General features: G+C 41.2%; 1 protein-coding gene across 1 annotated transcript in view; it reads left to right on the forward strand.

The window, feature by feature from the left end:
* The window catches only part of CNTNAP2 (contactin associated protein 2), a 1,027,100-nt gene that overhangs the window by 925,435 nt on the left and 76,548 nt on the right, over positions 1 to 25,117 (forward strand). Inside the window, exons 17-18 of the mRNA XM_061374850.1 lie at positions 13,692 to 13,910; positions 16,406 to 16,642. Coding sequence (XP_061230834.1) covers positions 13,692 to 13,910; positions 16,406 to 16,642 — 456 coding nt within the window. The remainder of the gene's footprint in view (positions 1 to 13,691; positions 13,911 to 16,405; positions 16,643 to 25,117) is intronic.

The following is a 25,117-nucleotide window of genomic DNA, read 5'->3' on the forward strand; positions in this document are numbered from 1 at the left end:
TGCAGAGAAACAAGCCCTCAGGATCCTAACTTGAAACTCTGCAGCAGGCAAGGGGCTGCCTAAAATACAGCTGGATAATGTACCTGAGTAGGGTCAGATGAGCAAGAGTATGGTTTAGTACATTAATAAGATATGGGTAGAAGATTATGGAGAGTTAACGACTATGAAAACCAAACTACTTCATGCCTGTCAGATGTTTGTCAAATAGATCATGTTTGAATTTTCTGATCAAGAGAAATCCCAAGTTTTGAAAGAAATGCATTCCTCAAAGCAAATTTTGGAAGGGCCATGTGCATGAGAATTTGGAAAAAAGTGTCTGCCATCACTGTTTCATGTCAGATTCCCAAGACTGTTACTCTGGAAAGCCTCTGGTGAAATGGCTTCCAGAAAACTTCCTTAGTAACACTGTCATATCATAGAATCATAGAATAGTTAGAGTTGGAAAGGACCTTAAGATCATCCAGTTCCAACCTCCCTGCCATGGGCAGGACACCTCACACTAAACCATGTGAGCCAAGGCTCTGTCCAGCCCGGCTTTGAGCACCACCAGGGATGGAGCATTCACAACTTCTTGGCAACCCATTCCAGTGCTTTACCACCCTAACAGTGAAGAACTTCTTTATATCTAATCTAAGCTTCCCCTGTTTAAGTTTGAATCCTTTACCCCTTGTCCTACCACTACAGTCCCCAAGTATAATATAATTCTGATGATAAAGACACTACTCACTTCTGTAGCTCTTTTCATCCCAACACGTCTAAGCAGTTTACAGGCACTAATGAATTGTGTCTCACTGTTATTCTGAAGTAAGTAAACAAGTCAGTTTTGCAGTAGAAAAAAGAAGAGGCTTAGAGAGATAAAGGTCAGCTTGTGTTTGACCCTGGCATGAGCATGTGAGAGAGAAATGAACTTCCTAATGTGTTTACCGTAGAAAGCCAGAAATACTTACAACCCCTATATTCAGAGGTGTCACCTGGCTGATAACCCCTGCAGTGTTAGCTGCCCTAAAAGTCTCCCCAAGGAGTGATCAGTGAACTTGGCTGCTTGTGAAAGGGATTACATGGAGTAGCTTGCATGGGAGCAGTGGTAGGCTTCAGGATGGGACTGCTTGCTTTGTGGGCAAGGGATGCTGACAGCACTCTTAATACCCAACATTTGCACTTGAGAAGTCCTACACTGCTTCTTGTGCTTAGCTGTTTCAAGGCTACTTAGTTGAGACATAAGTAACTTCTCCAAAATCAGACAAGAAGCAGTGACAGACCAGGGACCGCGATTCCCACTGCTGTTTGCTTCTGCCCAGACACCATTCGTTCCTCCAGACTGAACATTCTAACACATGACTGATTAATATATTTTCTTCCAAATTTTGATAACTTCATCAATTGTTTCTCCAGAGAAATGGAATTCTACCATACTGATGAGTTTTCTACATGATACTCTTTACATTCCCATCAGTTAATGTAAATGCAGCTTGCATTTCCCACTGCTCTATTTCTCTAGCTGGGTAGGGAAACCGGTGTGACCTTCATTGTTTCTTTTAATTGAGTTGTTGTTTTGCTTTCCTAGCAGAAGGTCACTTCTCTGAAAAACAACCCCCTAGGAGAGCGTGTTGCATTAGCCACACGTCAAAGAATGCATAGGACACTGAGGAATCTCTTCATCCCAGAGGCCAGTACGAAATTATCACATTAAATGGGAAAACATTACATTTCTTCAGGGAAACTTTTGACCCAAATGTTTTTACAGCAGTACTTGTAAACTCTCATCCTAATCCAGGACAATATGAAAGTTACAAATGAAAAAGGATCTAGTTTGAAGAACTGCAAGCACCATCCTTTTAAGGATAAGATTTCTTTCCAGATGAGGTAGGTGATGCGGAAAAGCCTCATATTCAAACAGGGCAATTTATGGCCCATCTGAGAAGGACAATTCCACCTGTATCCTTGTTCCTAACTAGCAGATGGGAATAGGCATGTGGAAGCAAGCCAAAGGCTGTAAATAAGCACCCTACTGGGAACCTGCTATGGATGACCAGCAGAAAATCCTAGTCACAGGGCTGTGGGGAAATGAAGGCCATCAGCACCACTTTGTAACTTAGCTTGGACTCTGCCGGGATACAGGTTGCTGTGCTTTGGTCTTGCCTTAATGTTAGTACATCATTCATGACCCTTCGCTGCATAATGCCATGCAGCATCCCCTCAGTATTACCCCTCTCCTTTCAAGGATGCTGGATGTTTTCCTTAATGCCATAAATGCCACTTTATTTTATAAGCAGTGCCTTATAAATCAGGTACAGCTCACATACAGTTCAAGGTGGGAACTGGCTGGCATTCAAAAGGTATAGCTCTCTCTAACTTTGTGTTGCACTAAATACATGCCACACATGGCAAACCGTTGCAAGGCCTACCACCCACTAGCTTATGTTAGGTCTTTCCCTCATTTCCAGTCTACTTTCTGTTGCATGCCAAAACTACATACACTGTGTTACCTTTTTCATGTATGCTGATATTTTCATGCAGAAAGTAAGTATTTCCTAAACTGCACAAAATTACTAGATGTTTTAGGCACGTGACAGCAGCAGACCTTCTGGGTCCTTGGATTTAGATCCTCACTGTCGCAGACAACCAGAGTTTTACAGTTAGCTCAGTCCATCTGCCCTGCCATTTCACATACACCCTTTTCATATAAAGTTACTACGTTAGAAGTGAACTTGAATCATATATTTGGATGGGCTTTTTTTATTGTGTTAGAGCAGTGCATAGTGCAACAGGGTCCTTACCCTGATTGTGACCCCCTGGACAGCCACAGAGAAATAAATAGCAGCCATGAAAAATTGCTCATAAAACAGCCACTGCAAATGACAAAAGCTTACATGACCAAGCAGAAAAATCATTACATTCATATCATCATGGGCACCTGCCTTGATGTAAGAGTGTTTTGGTAGCTACCACCCAAGCATCTAAATACCTTTACAAGTCTTAACCACAACCTACAGCTAATGTACAAATCGGAGGATATGAAAAAATACCAAAGAGGATGAAAGAGCACAAGCAATGTGCTTTCTCACAGTCACACCACAGAAGAGTGACAGTCTTGATGTCTACTTTCCTGGCATGGACCAGGCCCTTACCACTTTTATTATAATCAGTTTACAGTTTTGGATGATTTTTATGACATTTGGATGTGATAGATTCAAGAGGGGGGTTGCTATCCTTTGTATCTGCTTATAAGCACTGAGACCCATTGTTCAGTATTTTTAGAACCATGCCAACTTCATAGCATTTTTTTGTAGCAAAAGAACCTGCTCTCTCTGCTCAAAATCTCTTTGATACTTTACCATGCTCAGACATAATCTGATTTCATGAACGTTAACACCCAGTTTTATTTTGCCTTTCATCCAACAAGAAAAACCTACTAGTTATACAAGCCCCTTTATATGCTGCACGGGAGAGCTGTGATTTAATGTCTGTGCTTTCCCCTTGTTGTGGTGTCTTCCATTGCATGGGACCAATTCAGTTTCATGGTAAAGTGCTGGAGTTAAAAGGATATAATGAAGTATATTCTAACCCACTACAGGCAGGGAAACACACGCCTCCTCTACTTTTCCACTCAGTGCACTGACTACAGTTCTCTTTGTGTGAATCATTCCTCACAAAAGAGACCAGAAGATACTGCTGCTGTGTTTTTTTAAGCTTTAGTAGCTCTCATGAGATGAATCAACAAGACATTCAACTGAGTCACCTTTCCTTCCTTCTTTCCAAGCAGCTAAGTAGTTATTGAAAGAGGGCTGGCTAGGTGGGAGGTATCATCATCTCTCTGAAATGTTATTTACAGCAAGTGGGTGTTTTTTCCAAGCCCTGTTCTAACCATCAGATGATTGACCTTAAAACAAGTCCTTTCATGTATCTTTGCATTGGTTCCCTGTGTATGCAGGACTGATAATGGGGTTAGGATTTTTTTCATTCCTGGTGTCCATGGCTGAAAATTGCTACTTCAACTAAAATATAATCATAAAAATCTGAGTTGTCTCCAAATGCTTATTTACAAGACAGCTGGGGTGTAATTAGCATTAGTTTTATTAAGAAATAATTAAATAATTATCTTCTTGGGGCATATTTGGCCTTTGCATGATCGTTCATGAGAAAATTCAGTACTTTCATTTAAATGCAATATTTTCTTATTCCCCAAAGCAATCTAATCTGCTGTGTAGGAAGACTGGACTGGTATTTCTGCTTGATTGGCTGGTTGATAGCAGAGTTTATTTAAAGTGAAATAAAAACAACTGATTCTTAGTTATTACCAAAATCAGATCTCTCCTTATCTTTGTCCTCACTCAGATATTTACTCATGGTGAGGAAGGTGCTGCATGCACTTCTGATTTCCCTTCACATTCAGGTCCAGTATATTTACGCGTGTCCAAAACGTAGCAAATTACATGTGTAAGTGGTTGTCTGCCAGTAGAAGCAGAGTAGGTGTCCATCCCCAGGTGTTTGGTTTTCTGCTGCCTTGCTCCTGGAGAGCATTTAGCCAGTTGCAGGTATCCTGCGTGCTTTGGAAAAGGTCAAGACAGGTTTCCAGCAGTTAGAAGTGCCCCCTCAGTTGCAGTCAGACAGCAGGTTGGATGACCCTAGGGAAAACTCAAGGAAGGATTATAACTCTGCTTCATCTTCTGTTACAAAGGAGCAATCTAATCTTGCATGTGCGTGGAAACACAACAGCTCACTAACATCATTACTCTCTACCAGTAGCAAGCTGTTACCAAGACGAACTGCATCTAACAGATACACCTCTTTCTATAAGCAACTCCTGAACCTTTTGGGAGCAAATTATGGCAGTGAATAGCCCACTTTTAATACTAGCATTGTTGAAACAGTGCAGCTATAAAAATGCACTTGAAGAAATTACTCCACACAGTCTTATTCTAGTATGTTATTCCCTTAAATACTGAAAACCAGAAGGGTAGGATTGTGTTGCTAGCTAAACTCGTGTAAAACAGCAGTAAGGAAGCACTGAAATACATCTGCAGATGTTTCAGAATATGTAGATAGGGATGGATGTTGGTGCACAACAGAATGAAGCTTAATGCTGCAGATTAGACAACAGACTTGCAGAATAATGACCTGTAATTTTTTATTTCTTTATATATTTACTTGTAACAAATTGTAGTTTCTTTGACTTTGCTAATGCAATCCAAGAGGACTAATCATGTACTGGGAAAAATGGGAAATGCAGGACTTCGTGATTTACATTTTGGAACTGAAATATGCAGGAAACTGCAATAATGCACAATTAGCTGACAGAAATATAGATGACACTAGCAAAATCTTATTAAGTACACACTATTATAATCTGCTGGCCATATGGATACAAACAAAAGCCATCCTGATGCCATGCTTCAGAAACACACATTTACTGTGAGTGATACACTGCTGATAATTAGTATACTTTTTAATTTCTTCTTTCTGCCTCCTACTGTCACTCATTGACTATGAGCTTCGGCAGACAATCTCAGTGTTATGTTCCAGTACCATCTAGGGGGGCATGTATTCAGCATTAGAGGTCAATCAAGGGAAGCAGGCAACAAATGAACTAGCATCAGTGAAGTAGGAGTCTTACAGTCCATCAGCACTCTTTTTTACTGAAGTTGATGAAAAACATTACAGTGATCTTAAACTAGATTCCCACAGAGTGCTCTGGGAATCCCAGACTATGAGAGTCCCAGATTTTCCCAGGACTATGCTGCAGTGTAGTACAGTACTTCTGAGTCAACCGGTATGTATTGAATATCTAAGATTAAAACCTCAGGTGAGGGTAATGAATTTGAAGGGCTCAGCATGATTAGGCAAAGATTATTCTTAGGCAAAAATTATTATAGTAGAGGGAGTCTAATCCACTCAGGCAATGAAGGAACAAGAAAACACTAGCTATTCAGTCAGACAGCCAGATACATGGAAATAGATTTGAACAGTCATAAAACAAAATTATGAAAGGAGGACAGTAACATATGTCATTCCCATTAATCCAAAGACAGTACGTTCCTCTAAACAGAAAGCTGTGACTCTCTGAAAGTCCAGCTGTTGAAATTACCAATCCAATTGAAATCTTATTGGAAAGTTGATGTGTATCACAGAAGAAGGACAGTAATGTGTTAAAGTTCACGTCTTTTAAATATACAGCAAAACAATATATTGATGGGCAGTCTTGTCTTACAATGTGACAAAATAGTCATGTGCATAATAAACCAGCAGCTTTTGCTGAATCAGGACAGTGTCTATCAGAAGATCTAATTCCCTGTCCATTCGCTAAGAAATGTCACTGCAAGTTTACAGCTACCAGATACAGATACTGCACACAGCAGACACTGAATCAGCTGCCTTCAGGCTGCAGACTAAATGGTGGAGAAAATAAGGATCAGAAATGTGAGGATAGCACTTCAGAGGATGCTCTTTGCTGACTTTGACAAAGCCTTTTTCTTTATGTTTCATTCTGATTTGTGGGGGACTCTTCGGTCTGCAGGATACTTCGAAAATTTCAAAATGAAAACATTCAATAAAAGCACATTGAAAGGTCATGAGATGCTTCAGACATTGTGAAGAGTTCTGTATTCCTGATGAATTTGCAGGGGAGTGGTGCAGTTAATAGCTTGAGGGAAGAAACGCCATCCAGATGGATCTGGACAGTCTGGAGGAGTGGGCCCATGTGAACCATATGAAGTTCAACAAGGTCAGGTAAATGTCCTGCACCTGGGTTGGGGCAGTCCCCAACATCTCTGCAGATGGGGCATAAATGGATTGAGAGCAGCCCTGCAGAGGGGGAGTTGGCAATGATGTTGGGTGGAAAATTGGGTGTGAGTTGTTAATCTGCACTTGCAGCCCAGAAAACCAGTTATATCCTGGGCTTTATAAGAAGTGTGGTCAGCAGGTTGAGGAAGGTAATTCTGCCCTTCTCTGCTTTTGTGAGACCCAGCTTGGAGAACTGCATCCATCTCTATGGTCCCCAGCCAAGGCAGATAGGGACCTGTTAAGGTGGGTCTAGAGGAGGGTCACAGTGCTGGAGCACCTTTTCTGTGAAGAGAGGCTGAGGGCGTTGGGGTTGTTAAGCCTAAAGAGGAGAGGGCTCCAGCAGGGACTTTATTGCTCCCTTTCAATATACAAAAGGGGCTTATGAGAAAGGTCGAGAAATACTTTTTATGCAGGCTTGCCGCACAAGCACAAAGGGGAAAGGGGCAATAATTTGAAACTGAAAGAGGGTAGATTTAGATTGGTTGTAAGGAAGAAGCTCTTTATGGTGAGGGTGATAGGGCACTGGAATGTGTTGCTTAGAGAAGCTGTGGCTGCCCCATCCCTGGTAGTGTTCAAGGCCAGGTTGGACAGGGCTTGGAGCGACCTGGTCTAATGGAATGTGTCCCTGCCAATGGTAGGGGTTTGGAACTAGGTGATCTTTGAGGTCCCTTCCAACTCAAACCATCCTATGATTCTGTGATTGTCCAATGCATTGTTTACTCCATGAAGAATATCAGGTTGTTCTAAAGGTTCAGGAAGACAAGAGTCTCGCTGATTATACTGTATGTTGTGGATCGATTTATGCTGTGAGAAATGGGTGTTAAATGGTGATAAATTGTAGTGATAGCATTACTCACCCTTTTTTCCTTCCTGACACATAAATTACTGTGTAAGATCTAAGAGAGTAAACTTGCAGTGGTTTTTTTTTGTTTGACTTGTTAACCTACAGGCAAATAAAGAGTGTGTTTAGTCTGTGCAGTGTACCCCTATGTTAGAGCTGATCTTAAGGAAAGATAGCATGTCCACAAAAATCAGCACTCAGCTCTGCTGGGTTTGATCTTAGGTGCAGTATAGCCACTCATTAGAACTAATTACTCTTGGCACAGCATCGTGCTGATGCAGCTGTGCAGCTTCCAGAGCTAGTTCATTTGGCACTTAGCTCAGGGATCACTGCAGTCTTGGGCATAGATGTGCACTGTCATTTGGTCAAATGAGTGAAGCTTTCGCTCATTAGTTCAAATAGCGATTTCATTTGGGAATTAGATAAACGATAAAATCTTCCAGATGCTTAGTCCAATTATTATAAATATGGCCACGATTTTTGACAACTGCCAGACTGTTAACAGAGAGCCAGGCTACACAGTAATTCTTGCATTGCAGTCAAACAACTTGGATCAACGATTTCTCTCTCAGATACTGGTTTGGTGGCTTTAATTTTTAGTTGTGTCCATTGGGAAGTGACCTCCTCAAAGCAGGTCCTTTGCTCCAATATGGCACTTCAGGGTAGCATCTGTAGCCCTTTCCACATACTTTCAGCAGCCAGGAACAACCTGTCAAGGCTGTTTCAATGTCAGCATTGGCATGGCCATTTCTCACCCCTGTGCAAATGAGGGCAGCAGGGCAGGTAATTTAGAGATGACTATGTAAAACTATCTTTAAACTCTGCTTTCTGAGTAGAAATTGGAAAGGTGGACGTGATAGTTGCTTTCAAATCCCAGAAAGCTCTCTTTTCTACCCAGAGTCTACTAAAATCAGTGGGAAGGATTCTAGTGGCTACAGATATGACAGCTGATCTTGACCGTGGTGATGGATTTCAAATAAGATACTGGTTTAGTCAGAGCCCTTCATTTGTATTTACAAACAAACTGTCCAAGAAGTTTGGCAGGTGTTACCCTTACAGAGATAGAATGTTTTCAAGCTGCTTTTATTCACAGAACAAGCAAGCAAAGTGGAGGGAGGAAATATCTGTCTGGCAGGTTTTAGTCTGCATATTATTGTTTTATCCTGTTTTACAGCCAAGGCAGTGAGCTCCGATTCTAGCTGTTACAAGGCATTTATGTTCTCAGAACAGGATTTCGAAAAGATCCTAAGGAAGTTAGGTACTATTCGCTTTGATACAAGTCTGCTAAAACATCAGTGAATCCCATTGAAGGGTATAAAAATACATCAGAAGCAAGAAACAAAGTACAAGGGAGGATGAAAGTCCATGTTTCCAAGAGAGGCTAATGGGAGAGGAGAGAAACAGACAAAAATGACTGTGGGGAGGGTTGTAATCCCTCCTCCTTCTTTTTTTCACAGCTTATGTGTCTTGAGAACCTCCACCTGCTTCTCAGCATCTTGTGAGCACTCACCCATCTGTCAGCATCTCTCTCTCCTGGTTGCCTCATTATAGCCAGAGAGCCTAGCCTGCAGTTTTATCGACAAGAGGGAAATAGGAAGAAAAGAGACTTGAAACGCAAGAAGTTCTAGGAAAATAGGAGACCTAGATACTCATAGAACTTGAATACCAGGAAAGTATAACAATTCATTTGTATGACAGTTCATGCACAGCAAAGGACGTAGAAGTATAGGCTGCTTCCCATGCAGTTGAGCTTCATAACTTGTGCTTAACTAAAACATATTTACCAGAAGTGCTTTGATCATCTTTGTGGCTCTTCTCTGGACCCTCTTCAGCCTGTCCATGTCTTTTTTGTATAGTGGGGACCAAAATTGAACACCTCCCCAGATGTGGCCTGGTAAGTGCTGAATACAGTGGGATAATGACATAGCTGCTGGGGATGCCCTTGTTGATGTTCCCCAGCACCCTGCTGGCTTTCTTTGCCGCAGCTGCACACCGTTTGCTCATATAGTAAGCTTGTTGTCCGCCAGTACCCCAGGTCCCTATGCACAGAGCTGCTCCCCAGCCAGGTAGATTCTAACCTGTGCTGCACTCCTGGATTATGTTTTTCCAGGTGCAAGACCTTATACTTGTCCTTGTTGAACTTTGTAAAGTTCTTGTTAGTCCCCTCTTCCTGTCCAAGTCTTTCTGCAGGGTGGCTAGGTAATGTCCGTGCCTTTTTATGGGCAAATGGCTCATAGATTTTCAGATGGTGGGATCTGAATAGAGCTAAAACCAGGAACACAGAACAAAGAGCCGGAAGGGCATTTTGTTTGCAAGGTTGCACTTCTGTGTTCTGAACAGATGGCTGACAGTGACCTGAGACCTTAGCAAATTGAATCGATGAAAGAAACAAGTTCAGATTTAATTATATGTAACTGCATAAGGCACGGAAAGGGTAAAACTAAGCCACAAACCTCAGTTTATTGAGTGAATGTATGTGGCAGGAGCACATAAAACACTCATCTTTGTTCCGTTTTATGAAGTTTCCATCACAAAACAGTTGTACTGACTGAATAAATTAAACTCCACCTTTTTTATTATTGTTTCATAATTAAGCAATTTCAGATATTCATTCAATGTCTGATCTTCATTCTCATTTCTTACAACAACTGGTTTGAGTTCTCTGCTCTTTGGTAGAATAGAAAGTAGAATGATCATTGGGAAAACTCATTTTGTGAGGTACAAAGTGACCAGCAGGAATCTCTGGGACCTGTGCAACTCATTTTCTGCATGTTTCTGGAAAAACCCTTGCTCTGGTTTGGTTGGTCTCTGTGAATAAGTCACGTGTGCACATGTATGTTAGATACCTTTTTATCATCCCCTTCTGACAGAGTAATAACACCACTGACATGTCAGCTAAGGATGTGTTTGAATCAAAGATGCCACATCATGCAAGGATTGTGTGTGTAGGCATAGAGAGATTGAAAAGTAAACCACACTTGGGAAAGAAACCCTAAATAATTGCTGTTCTTCTACGTAACTGTTTATGCTGAACTTCTAAACAAATCTGATACTGTAATGGATCTGTCTGAGATGGGGTTAAGTTTTTCCACAGCAGCTTGTCCAATGCTGAGTTTTGGATTTGTGCCTAAACCAGTGTTGACACCACACTTGTGTTCTGGCTGTTGCTGAGCAGTGCTGGCACAGCATCAAGCCTTTCTCTCTTTCTCACATCTCCCCCAGTCATTTGGCTTAAGGCAGCAAAGAAGTTGGAAAGGGACACAGCCAGGACAGTTGACCAAAGGGATGCTCCATCAGATGCAGCACCACACTCAGCAGTAAGCTGGGATAGAGGGAAAAGTAGGAGTGGGGGTAGTGCTGCGTGCTCAAAGCTGTGTCCGGCCTGACCTTGACCACTTCATTCCCTCAGTCCATGCCCTGAGATTCAGGAGCTTGGAGATGTGTGAAGAGCAATTGCCAGTGGAAACTGAGACAAAAGAAGTTGCTGAGTACCTCAGTCTTCTCTGTGTCAGTTGTCACTAGATCCCCTGTCGCATTTATTGCAGGGTACAATTTGTTTTGTCTTCCTTTTCTGACTAGCGTGTGTTAGCACTTAGAATCATTGAATAGTTAGGGTTGGAAGGGACCGGAAGATCATCTAGTTCTAAGCCTCCCTTCCATGGGCAGGAATGCCTCATTTCTGTTAGGGTACAAGTGCCAGTCATTTCACATAGAGATGCCCCTTGTTTGAGAATATGCTTAATATGTAGACTCAAAAATTAATTGCAGTGGAAATGAAGAATAAAAATCAGAGCCAGCAACATAACTGTCATGCAAGACATGCTGTCATGCAGCCTGTGCCCATCTGCAAAGCTCTTTTCACTGACATATTTCATGTGTTTTTCAGTCCATCCGTCTAGCAAATAGACTCCTTTTTTGGTTTATGAGAGTCCTGTTTTTAGGTTGCTTAGGGAAGGATCAGCAGAGTCCATAAATCCTATACTTCCTTCTCTAACTTTCAGCATGTCAGCAGGTACGTGCACTGAAAATGACCTTTGAGACTTTTCTGGAATGCTTTTCTTTCCCTAAGTATAAATTGAAATATAAAAATATACTATGAATTTATACAAATGGTACTCATGTCAAAGTGAATGATGTTCTCTACTAAGTACATACTTCATTGTAAGTCTTTCAGGCTGTGATACAGATCTCAGTTTAAAGCCATATGTAAAGTTAGACTATGCAGGAGCAGAACTTCTACTGGAAATCTCTCTATTGTCAAGTCTCTACTCCTTTCTCTTTTAAAATAAGGGTAAAAAATTAGAGATGCTTCCATCCAGAAGACCAAAAACTTGCAAAGAACCATTCTTGCAGGGGTTTTCAAAATCCTGAATGGGATTGTACTCAAAGTACCCATGAGCAATATGAACAGTGTCATTAGTTGCCTCAGAATAAGGTGATAAGTCTACTAAGGAGTTCTTAGCCTTGTAGACTGCTTTTGGGAAGCAGTTCAAGCCTGACAGTGAAGAGATCTGCAGCAGTTCTCCAAGGCATAAAGTTAAAGGAGAATTACACAGTAAATAAACCTGGACACAGCATACAGCATAAGTACTGGTGAGATTTTACTCTAATTCCTAGTTGCCTAAGTTTATTGGCAGAACCGCTGAAGTTATAAGACATAATAACATTAAAATGAAACATCTTTATTTCTTTAATGGCAAGCTTTGGCTCACACGGTTTTCATCTTATGAAGTGCAGAAGGCCAAACAGACTAAATTCACAGCTTATGAAAAGCAGTTCATTCAAGAAATGAAATAATTTTATTCATCAGAGAACAAGAGAACCACAACAGCAATAAAATATGCTTTTAATTTTTTCTTCTAGAAATAGCCAATCTGCAGAAAAGAAGTCGAAGATGTCAACTGTATAATAAATGTGTTTTGAAAGAACATGCTCTATAAAAAGTGTACTCCTGTCCCTTCCAGTTTTTGTAACAGTGCGTTTCATTCCATCAGACACAACCTTGTGATAATCTATTTGGCAGAAATATTGTCCGCTATTAGTATTGTTAGTAATAATACTAATCACAGAGTGGGGCTTCTACCACAACTTAATAGCCTTGCTGAGTAGGATAATACTGTTTTGTTAATTCATTTGAACAAGAAACCAGAGCTGTACTGGGACACTGAGGCCATAATTGGGCACCTGAGGTTTTTCGGAAGAACTGAGAGAGCACTGTGCCTTTTTTATTTTATATGACAGAAAAACACATTAGGTGGAACTTTTGATGGTCTTCTGTCTGGCATCCTCCTTTGTGAATGTTATCATCGATAATCTGTTTCAGGTAAACCCTTCCAGCTGATGTTTAGCTACCATAACATTTACAGCCCCAAATTATACAAACTAAATCATATATGTTATTATTCACAATCCCTGTTTAATAATAAGTATTGATTATAGGGTTTGCTGAAAATGACCTGGAGGAATGTCAGGAGGTCCTACTGTACATTTGTAAAACTTCCAAACAGGTTTTGAATCATCTACTATAAATAGAGCACTGTAATGCTAGCTAATAGTCCACTTCTTTTTCAGCCATAAAAACTCACAGAGGTCATTACCACTGTGTTATTAGCTCATTGTAAAAATTAATTGCCCATGGACAGAAACAAAAATGTAGATAACTTCTGCACCACTATGTATCAAAATGCATATTACCCTGAAAAAAACCCCTATGGAAACTGGAAAGCTGCAGAGATCAAATATTAATGTCATTGTTGATGTTTTCTTCTGAAAGCTGGTGAACAAATTTTTTCAGTATTATCGAAATTACAGATGGAAATAAAAAATCCTCTTCCAGGATGTAATTTATTCTGGTTAAATTTTACAAGCCAAATTGATCTGATTTTTGTCACATGCTATGGAAACTTTTCACAACAGCTTCTTTGGAAATACATTAACTCCTACTCAACTCAGAAATATGCTTATAAATCCTGAAAGGTTCTGAGTGGTGCCTGTTTCTAGTAAATGTGACTCCTTTCTTTTTCGGAAGTGAATTTGTGTACAATGGGTTCCCTTTTGCTTGGCGTTTCAGCTGCTACAGAGGTTTCCTTTTCATTTGATGTTGGAAACGGGCCTGTGGAAATCGTCGTTAGATCTCCCAACCAGCTCAATGATGATCAGTGGCATCGTGTCAATGCTGAGAGGAACGTCAAGCAAGCCAGCCTGCAGGTAGACCAGTTACCCGTGGAGGTCCGGAAAGCACCAACAGAAGGCCACACGCGGCTGGAATTGTACAGCCAGCTCTATGTCGGTAAGATGCAGCGCGGGTAACAGGGCTTTGCTCTCCCATGCTGAACACTCTGTGCCTCCTGTCTTGCCAGCAGCAGTTAGTTTAATGTAGGAAGTTGGCTCCTGAAGCTCTTGCGTGACAGCACGGGGGAGAAAGAGGAAAAAAAAGACAAACATGTCCTTAACTACAGGAATAAGATCAACTAAGAGGAAAATATCTTGTGCTGGCAGCTTGTCATTTTTGTCTCTCCCCACCTGCAGCTTCTGGCTGAAAGTGCACCTAGCAAGCAGTAGTGCCAAATTCCCTTTCTGTCAAGTGCCTCTCACACACACTACAGAAGTGAAAAATTGTGAGTAGGTCTTGCCAGGGCTGCATATGCCTGCAGTGCCCATCCTAACCTCAGCAGCACTTTAAGCCTCTTTAGGTTTGATCATTGCCCACGCTTTTGTGCTCAGAGGTCTCACTGCAGTCCTTCCCTCTAGTCCCATGGGCTGTTTGCACATTTGATGCAGGAAGGCATCACACAGTGTTACACAAATGCATTCCTTGGAACTAAGTCCAGCTACTTTTTGGAGCTACTCATCTCTGCTACATTTTGGGCAGGCTATTCCAGTAGCACCTGTATTTCTCTTGACTGTTAACATCCATGCTGCAGAGTGCAGACATGCCAAGTGCTCGTAGCTAGAACCAGAACTGCATGAAATGTTGAGCAAAGAAGGTCTTTCCTACCTCTCTAGATACCCATAAACAGGAGGAGAGGGAAGAGGGAAGGAAAAAAAGACATCTAATTTTTTTTCCCCATGGTAGTAAAGAGTTCAATGGCAGAAATGGATTGAAATTATGTTTAAAGCCTTCACTGCCTTAGTGAACAGCACAGTGTCACTGCAGACTGTGTATAATGCGTCACCAGATGTGCAGTCATTATTTACAAGCTCAGATTCTCCTTTACTGTTGCCTGTGATCCCAGTAAAAGGCAGTTTCAAAATAAGCTGAAATGTGAAGTTTGTTTAAAAGAGTGGTTAAAAGACGGAGCCTTAACCTTTTGAAGGAAACACCTAGCCTTTTGCTGAAAACAGGAAGAGCTGAGGTTTTCTAGCCTGTGTTCTTGGGGAACTGTTAGTAATGCTGATTTTTATTTGTAGCTTTGAACTAAGTGTGTGTTTTGAAATACCTAGTACCTTTATGGCTGAAAACTGAATGCCCAAATCTGCAACAGATTTTCTTTCTTTCTGAATCATATCCATAACTTGGTGATTGGAGCATACATCTCAAAGAACAGATTTATAGCCTTACTCAGTCAGACAGAGAATTGATTTGAGTTGGTGGGTCCCAAATGAATACCCTGAACATCAGGGTCTGGAGAGTAATACTGAAAAAGAATTGTTTCAGTGCCTCCTGTTTCACTTGCTGCAGAATAAATAACTATTTGTTGGGCCAGCAAGAGAGCTTGAGGGATGATGACCGTATGTCCTGACGACTAGGAGAAAGAAGGGAATTAGATGCATTAGGTTTTTCTTCGTCACTGCACTGTATATGAGTTTACATAGATTGGGACCACACCAGAATGCCCTCTGCCCTGTTCACTCAGCACAGATCAAGCATTGCCTCCTCTTGCTTCACATTGTTCAGCTACCAGCCGTTGATCTGAAGCAGCCAACACTTTATGGTTTGTATTTAGTCCTCATCCCCACTCAGGTAACTCTCAGCCTCTGCTTTATGGTGATGAGCACTCAGATCTCCTCAGGTACTCTTCAGCACCTGCGGCACTGCAGTAATCAAAGAGACGAGAGGATGAGGAGCAAGGATGACAGTGACTCACTGTTATTTACTTGATTTTTTAGGAGGGTGTTGTTTCTAATCCAGCCCCAGATAAGGCTTCCGTAGCTGTAAGCTGTTCAGCAAGTGCTTACAACAGGGGGGAAAGGAACAGTTCTTATCAACTGCTGAGAAAAGCTATCTTGATGAAGGTTTTCAAATGTAGCTCTTCAGTGTTGCATCCTTCACCCTATGCTCTGGCAACTAAACAATTTTCCTGATGTTGCTTGGAATTTAACATCTGTATTTCCTATTGCAACTGAGTAGATTTATTTATTTTCCTTCTTTCCCATCATGGCTTTGAAAAATTAACACTGCGGAACATACTGTGGCATTATAAGCATCCATCATCATTAATCATTTGGAGAGTAAGGCTATACAGTAGCAGTTGAGGCAGGCCCATTTCTGTAACTGTTCCCTCTAAAAATTTAGAAGTTTAAATTAAATGAAGTCTTAACAGTAGGGGGCTAGAATCTCTAATCAGTGTAAAGCAAAAGCACATTTACTACTTATGCTTATTTATGGTATGGTATCAACAGCTTAGGTGTCATTGACTTTATAGTCATTAGGAAAAGGCAGTTCTAACCTTTACAAAGTTACTTACTTCCAGCTGTTGTCACAAGCTTAGCAGTGTATTTCCTGTAAAGCAACACCAGTATAATCTGTTCAGTGTTGTCTCATGTTTTTACATTCCCTCTCAGGTGCTGCGGGAGGCCAGCGAGGCTTCCTGGGTTGCATTCGTTCATTAAGGATGAACGGAGTGACACTGGACCTGGAAGAGAGAGCGAAAGTCACGCCAGGGGTGAAGCCCGGCTGCTCTGGCCACTGCACGAGCTATGGGATGTACTGTGCCAACGGTGGGAAGTGTGTTGAGAAATACAACGGCTACTCCTGTGACTGCTCCAGAACTGCCTATGATGGACCATTTTGCATTAAAGGTAAATGCTTTAGTGCAGGAGGCAGAGTACGGGAGAACTATCTGTCTGAGAAAAAAACACCATATAATCAATGTTTCATCTATTAATTAAACAAGTAAGTCCTGATAATGCTTAATAGTTCTTACAGACAAGTCAAATTATGCACACAGGATTTAAATGTGATGATTTAAAACCACATCTCTCATTAGTACTAATATATGTTACCTCTTTAAATCAAATAACACAACAACAACAACATGAATCAGGAATGCCTTTAGTCATAGCAGGTCTGTCTGACTCTGTTCTGTAGTCTTGAGCTGTTTGTTGTATAATAGATTCCTGTTTGCAAAATGCCATGGTTAATTCTTTAGGAAAAAAAAAATCATGGATTTAAACAAAAGCTATTTAGTCTCGTTCAGAAACATACTTGGAGATACGTAGGTGTGAGCTTTAGGTTGAATATTATATAAACTGGGAGGCTAGCATTTGGATTAAAAGTTTTATCCATCTGTAACCAGATCAAGTCTTTTAGTAGCTCAAGCGGGATTAGAGATTGAACTTGCTAGGAAAGGGAAGGTACAGAGCTGCCACATCTGTGTCAGTCCTTTGGAAATGCCTGAAGTATGTTCTGAATTTTCAAAACCAGTGATTCTAAAAGACTGGTTTGCTATGGACACACATGCCTACATGAGAAGTGAGGGAAAGATGGACATTACATACAAAAAAGAAGAGCGAGGATAAAGACGTTGAGTTATATCTGTATGGTGTTTTTTCTCATTTTGACCAGTAATGATTGAGACAAATTATTAATGGGAATATAATTTTCCAAATGTTTGTGCAGTTTGCAGACTTTGTGGCCATTCATTTGTTCCCTTTACATTTCAAGAAGAAAAGAGTTGCTGCCGTGCCATATTGAATGAATTCACTTTTTAGGTTTTTTCTGTATTGCTAAAACTCATCACACTGGCTTTTCTTTGTGTTTTTCCATTTCTCTTATGGATAGCCTCCAAGTTTCTGCCCAAACTAGCTCTAAGCTAAAGTGTCCTGTTTTTCCTGGGTGTAGCACTAACAGAACAAAAAATACTGTTTGGAATAATTGAAGACCTAACACAGACAAAACCTGTGCTTCACCAATGTGTAAGTACTGTCATATAAACAGCAGTAATACCTTATTAGACTACAGTAGTCTCCTTATCAGCGTCCCAGTCTAGCCAAAGGCCCAGGCCTCTCTGACTGTGATGCTTAGGACACACAGTAAAACTTGGTGTAAGCTACTCCTGCTGGGCAGCTCTGAGTCATGCAAAGGTACTCATGCTAGCTTGGGGATCTCTGTACCACACATGTTGTGCCATTTAAACATGACATCAGATCAGATCAGACTTTAAATATCAAAACTTATTTCAGGCTAAAAATACCTCAGTAAATCCTTAAGGCCCTAGATACGAAATGGAAATTACCAGTTTCCTATTTGCTAGTGCTGAAAACTGATGTACTCATCTAGAATATCTGCAAGTATGGTTTAGGGTGGGTGACTTCATGGGGCTTCTCTGTAGAAACAACAGTGTGGCACTGGGATACAGTTAGAGGATAAATTAAACACAGAGTAGACTGGGTTTGAGGCATCCTGTGATCAAAATAATTGTAAAACCTCTGTAACAAACAGCACTGATAATGAAACTTTAAAACAGTTCATTTTCAGCCCATTAAATTTTACATTGTAAGTTTAACTAGTATTAAGCCTTTTCAATCAAGTTAAAGCACTGGAACATCTTCTGCATGTTGTCAAACTCCCTAGACCTGTGAAAGAAGGAGATCCTACTCTTGCTTTCTAATAGCTGCTCTTGGAATCTTATACCATATCCTCTTGATCCATAAGATGAGACTGGATATATTCTCTAGATGCAAAGGCCGAACATACAGTACTAACAACAGTGAAATAAATACTGGCAAAACAGTAAAACAAAGTGTTACCTAAATTACTTTTAGTTGATTTTTTTAGTTGACTTGGATGAAATCACCACAATTCTGATATTTCAATTAATTTTTCATTAACACTTCGACACTTTCCCGTCTCTAAAAGAACTGACACGTCTATGAAAATGTTTTTAAAGACCATATTGTTGTCAGCCAATTCCATTCTTCATAGCAAGGCCATATTTTCTAACTGGCACCACAGTATGCTGTTGGATGCTGTGATGGGGGTGAGTCTAATAGGAGGCAAGCAAGCAGATTTTCCTTTGTTACCTTCACTAGGAATTCACATCAGCTGCCAAGAAATAACAAGGTTAGTGCTTTGCACAGTAAACTAGGACTGGGTTTCATTGTTCTACTCCTCTGAGCAAATCTTCAGGCCAGGTACCCTTGTTGATATGATAATCAATAGTGCCTGACTTAAGTCCCCACATCCAAACCAATGTGACATATTACCCTTAAAAAAATGCTGCGTGATACCTTTCAGTATCCCACAGTCAGCTCCTGCTGTTGATTTTATTCTGACATGGGAAGCTTTTCTTATCCAAAAAATTCATTTTGATATTCAGGGTATTTCTTCATGGTAAACTTTTAGGGGTTGGTTACACACTGCAAGTGGTAGGAGAAGTGATAGGAAAAATCAAAGGAAAAGCCCCATCATTACCTTAAGGAAATTGCCATACAATGGTTCATAATGAATAAACACATCCCATAATAAAAACAGGCCGTGCATATTGTGGATTCTTTTGCTGATGAAATCCATCCTTAGAGCCTAGAGACCGATAGCTGACAAGATGCTGCATTGCCTCCAGCCTTATTATCAGCAGATCAATGTGATTGATGTGGTAGTGGCCTGGAAATTACACTAGATTTTTGTAAGGGCCAAAAAAAGAAAAGTGCAAAAATGCAGTCTGACATCTATTTTACCTTTATTTTTGTTTTGTATTTGGGGCATACGCAATTGACTTCACTTCTTTCACTGCTCAGGGAAATTGTTCTGTGGAATAGCTGCAGTGTTTCTGCAGTCCTACAGATTGCTTTCTGACCTTTCCCTGTCCTTTGCTTAAGCATAAATCATCTCTTTTTCTCCCTCCCATAGCTGTCCTATCACCGTAAAAGCATTTCTGGGAAAACAGTTATTTTTTTTTTCCCTTTAAAAAACAAACTCTTTCCTTCTTTTAAACAAAAAGAGTGAAGGTCAGATGCAGAGATGGCTCTGCAGAGCATGTGGCAGCACTCTAATGTGGGGGATCCCCCAGGGAGAAAGCATTCCTCCTTTGGGTATTGATGTGCTGTGGATCAATGGTAGGAGAAGAAATTGTCCTCTGCCAAGAAGATGTGGCCAAGAAAAAAAGTTAAATAGCTGGTGCCGTGACTCATGTGCCTTCAGGTGTGCTGGAAGGGTAAATTCAAAGCTTCCCAGTTTCTGTGCAGTTACCCAGTTTGCATCAACAAACACCAAAGAGATGAGTGCAGTGTATAAATGTTTTTCTTTCTTTCAAGTCAAGCTCAGATTCACAGTGTGAAATATTGCAGTCCTTGTGCCAGTGCTCAAACTGAACTCCTTCATGCTTAATTTTAGGTTTTCATGAACCCTAAAGCCCTTACCATTGTCATGGTCCAGTTTCTTTCCTTTCTTGCTCCCTTGCCTGCTTCAAAGAGAAAAACTAGCTTTTTACTAGGCTGAGTGGAAGCAAAACAGACATACCAGCTCTGGTGCTACAGCACATGGGTGAAGCAGCTCTGCACCCTTTCCACAGACTCTTTGATCCTTGATCATCTCCAGATTCTGCCCTGGTTATACCCATTCAATTCTCCTCATTTTGCTGGTTGCAAATATGTTGCATTGCCTTGCTGTAAGTAATGGAGTGGAGGATTGTTCAAGCTGTGTAAGGTAGCTAACTTTGTAGTTTTCATTGTTCATAATCCCAGTACCTGGAATGTCAAAGGCAACATTCTCTCCCACCCCCCAAAACAATTCTGCTATACACAACATGATTGTGATCTGTTAGCTGAAAGTGATAACAGACATTTTCCTTGTGTTGGGAATGTTAGGCTCCCGGTCTGGTAAGCGTGAATGCTGCAGTCACGTTTTTCTACCTGTAGATCAAACTCCAGGACTTGGCTCTTAGCCTTTATTGAGTAAATATATATACTGATTAAAAAAAAACATATACTCTGTAAAGCTATTTCATTCTGCTGTCCTGTCAATACTGCCTTATTAAACATGCATGGTTATGCTCTGGTGCTTTGAAAATTGCATTCCATTTAAGTTGCAAGAATTCTTTTCTTGGAAAAAAATAACATCTTTTTTTCATTATTTTTTTAATGCAAAACAACCCTTCTCCATGCTCCTTACATATCTCAAAGAGATATCAACCCAATTATAAAGAGAGCTTGCCAGCCCACTTACAGCCCATAATACACTACTTATAAATGCAAGGATTTCTTATTCTGTATACAGAAAGGAAGTAAATCAGGGTAATGAGTTAAAAAACACTAAGTCCTGGCTCCAGAATGTGATGAACTTTCAATCTCTTTGTCAGCTAACTACAGGAGGCCTCCTCTGGTGCCAGTGCTCCCTGCATGCAGATGTTTTATCAAAGATGAGTAGAGCAGCTTCATAGCGGTGCCAGCTGCTGCATGTCTGTGCAAAGGCAACTGAGAGATTTGAGGTCCTCACACCAGACACCTCTGTGCAATATTTATATACCTGTGTGCTAGCTGGGTAGTATTGGCACCTCGCAAACTGACAAAGTATTTGTCCTAACAATAGCTCTGTGATACGAGAAGACGTTTTTGTTATAGTAATGCAGAAAGTGAATGAGATAATGAGGGAAGCAAGGAACTGCTCACTTTTAGAGTGGATTCCTGTGGTATAGGAAGGAATTGAAGCCAGATCTCACCTATCAGAGTTGTCACTCTGAATACTGTGCAATCATCAAATAGCAGTCTCTAGTATTTCTCAAATGGCTCTTTCAAAGACGCAAGTTTTTCTCTGAGGTTACCTAAAGAGCAGCCCCAAAGACACCGCGGCAGGAAATCATGAAACCTGGTCTGTTGTATGTTTGACAATGTATTTTTCTTCTTCCAGCCTGTTTTATTTGATGGGGGGGTTTTAACCTTTATGGATATTTCCATTAGAAAATGAGCTGGGTTTTCATTTAGAATCAGCAGGGAATACACAGTTCAGTTTGCCATTCCCTTATTCCGAGTCAGCTACCATAGTCATCAGTTCAAATGGCTAGCATAGAAAGGTCTATAATAATTTCACATCCGTACATAATGAGCTGCAGCTGTGATTTTCATGACATTTTTAGGCTTTCCTTGGCATGTGCAAGGTAGAATAAAAGGCACCTGGATTACAGGGCTATTGCAAAAGAAGATTCAGAGCTCAGCCTTGCTTGGGTATGCCAGACTGGTTCCCTGCGGAAGCTACCTGTCAGCATTGACCAGGGAGGCTTGAAGGTGTAATGAATCACATGGCTTCACCCCATCTTTGGTGGCACTCATCCTGTTCTACTGAAGGTAGTGGGAAATGTCACATGGATTTATGATCGGGCCCCATCTTTTCACTGGTGCACACTATTTTTCATATCCCCTGATTCTGACGCTCATTTGTTGAAGAAGGGTACTTTTTTTTATACTGAGTACAGATATATTCATATAGGAGGAGCAAACACTCAGTAGGTTTATATTCCACTAATAACAACAAGCAGTTGCTGCATTTTGGTATTTTACTCCACACATAGACAATAGAAATTTGCATCACAAATTACTACAGTAATGGCAACCAGAATATGAGCCTTTAAAGTGTAGAACAAAACCTTTAAATCCCCACTTCTTGGTTTCAAAAACTAAATACTGTGAGCCTGAAGGTAGGATAAAACAGTGAGTGAGCTAGCCAGATGAATTATAAGCATTACTATTTTCAGAGCACTCAAAGTAAATTCTGTCCCAGATACACAGCTGTGAGGTTCTGACCCTTTACTGATGCCCTGTGGCCAGGATGTATTTCAGTAAATCTTTGTGACCACAGCCTGGAAATAGCTGTAATTTCTGGTGCTCTCTAGCACTTTTTTAGCCACAAGCCAGCAAGCAAAGCCTTGTTAATCTATATTCAACATTCATAACTGTGAGAAATCAAAAAAGGAAAGAGGTTTTGTTCAGCTGTCTGCATTGCCCTAACAGTTCTTTGTAAATGCATAGTGTGACTGTCCTTGCTAAAGGTTTTGCATATGCTGCTTTTTACATCCAGAACTCCTTTCAGGAAACACATAGCATTGAGCACAGGCAAGCAGCATCACAGAGTAATATTTTTAGCTTATCAAATCTGAGCAGAGCTGAGGAGGCATTTAGGGCTGCAAGAATGGGACATGCTGTAAGAAAGCATTTCAGTCAGCTTTGTGACACAAAGAGGGGAAAATCTTTTTCTGATGCAGTGTTTCATGTGTCCTGGTCAGGCTTCCTAGTTGTCAGGATTTTGTCTCTGTAGTCTGCACCAGTGTTCTACACTGTTGTGTTTTACACAGTGTTTTACACCGTTGCTGCCCATTAATAAGATTGCTTTGAAGGCCCAGCCTCAAAAAAGCCAAATACCATCATAGAATAGTTTGGGTTGGACTGGACCTTAAAGCTTGCCCAGTTCCAACCCCCTGCCATGGGCAGGGACACCTTCCACTAGACCAGCTTGCTCCAGGCCCCTTCCAAGCTGGCCTTGAACACTGCCAGGGATGGGGCAGACACAGCTTCTCCAGGCACCCTGTGCCAGCACCTCAGCACCCTCACAGGGAAGAACTGCCTAGTATCTAATCTCAGTCTCCCCTCTGTCAGGTTAAAGCCATTTCTATTTGACCTGTCCCCACAGTCCCTTGTCCAGAGCCCCTCTCCAGGTTTCTTGTTGCCCCTTTAGGCACTGGAAGCTGCTTTAAGGTCTCCCCAGAGCCTTCTCCAGGCTGAACAAACCCAGCTCTCTCAGCCTGGAGGGGCTAGCAGCAGGTCTCCAGCCCTTGGATCATCTTCTTGGCCTCCACTGGACTCACTCCAGTAGGTCCATGTCCTTCTTATGTTGGATATGATACCAGAGAAGTAACCAGCATTACTTTCTCCTTGGTCCCCAGGTGAAAGGTGACACGAGCCAGGTCTAGAGTTGACTTGGAAAACTCTGAGGCGGCCATGGTGAGACAGTAATAGATGTGCAAAAAGTCAGGTCCACCTCCTACAGAGCCAGTCTTGAAAAGCTGCTGGCCTTAAATGGGGTTGGGGTTGGGGATTGGTTGAGTTTAGGGGATTTTTGCTTCTTTTTAATTTGGAGTACTATTTTGCACTTGATTCATGACAATCCCTGTTACCATTCTTATCCCAACTGCCAGCGCAGCACCAGTTCAATTGCTGTAAAGCCTGCTGAGTTCTGTATCTTTTATATAGACACCTCCAGATAGAAAATCTTGCTGAAGCTGTGCTCATCCACATGTGTGCCATACTGGCAGTGCTTTTCACAGAAGATGAAAAAGTAATGTAGAAAGAAGACAAGTTCTGGGTGTGAGTGAGTGTATGGCTACCAGAATCATAATCACCCGAAGAAGGGAAGAATCAATACTGACATTTCACTGCTGTTAAATCAGCAGCAAAGGAGAATGAGGACTCTTAGGTCTACAACACTGGCCCAGAACTGTTATGAGGTTGTGTAATTTTTATAAGAGAAACGGGGGGTTTTGTTGCTATTTGGCTTTTTTCTCCAGTCTTTCAATACTCCTGAACCTAGGCAGAATGAAGAATGTACAAAATCACAAGTAGCTGAGTGGGGAGAGCGGGACTGGGGGGATGACCGTAGAATTGCAGCCTTCAAAATAAGTTTGTCAGTTCTGGGTATGTGTGCGTTTTGTTTCATCCCTTTTCCAGTTGAAGCTGGACAGTTTTGTAAAGTATGTGCTGTTCACACTGGGGATAGGCCTCTTGCTTCATCAAATTGTTTCAAATGATCCTCAATTCCTGTTCTTGGTTCCTCTACAATGCAAGCCCAACCTGTGTGTACCTGCAGTCTGTCAACAGAGGACAACCTTACTGGATGTTGATGTAGAAATAGGCGCTGCTTTCTGAAGGAAATGATGTTACTGCCATATCCATTTCTCCAAGGCTTCTGCCTTGAAAGGGCAGTTAGCGGAGGGGCCCTTCATTATGCCTCATGGCTGTCTCCCAAGAGACATCTTCTTAGATAGAGTTTGAAGTATTACAAAAGAAAGCAGAGGGTCATGCAGAGAAACCTCTGCCACATTTCAGCAGCAGGGTTTGTGCTGCATTTTATTTAGGCAGTTTGAATGGTTTTCTGAATCGAGGGCTTCTGTATTCCTTCTGTGAGAGCTTCAGGAAGATGGTACGCTTGTGACCTCTCAGTAGATGGCTTTTTCATTGATCAGCCCTCAGCATTGCCAAGTCATCTTATAGCTACGTTCAGTGTAGAGAAAATGATCTTTTAGCATTTTGCAGTATTTCCTAATAGTTTAAACAGCCTGCTCCTGTGAGGTG

The sequence above is a fragment of the Neopsephotus bourkii genome, unplaced genomic scaffold (assembly GCF_033783945.1).
Source record: "Neopsephotus bourkii isolate Nb327-2 ecotype Australia unplaced genomic scaffold, CSIRO-AGI_Nbou_v1 NB_1655, whole genome shotgun sequence".
Lineage (NCBI taxonomy): Eukaryota > Metazoa > Chordata > Aves > Psittaciformes > Psittacidae > Neopsephotus > Neopsephotus bourkii.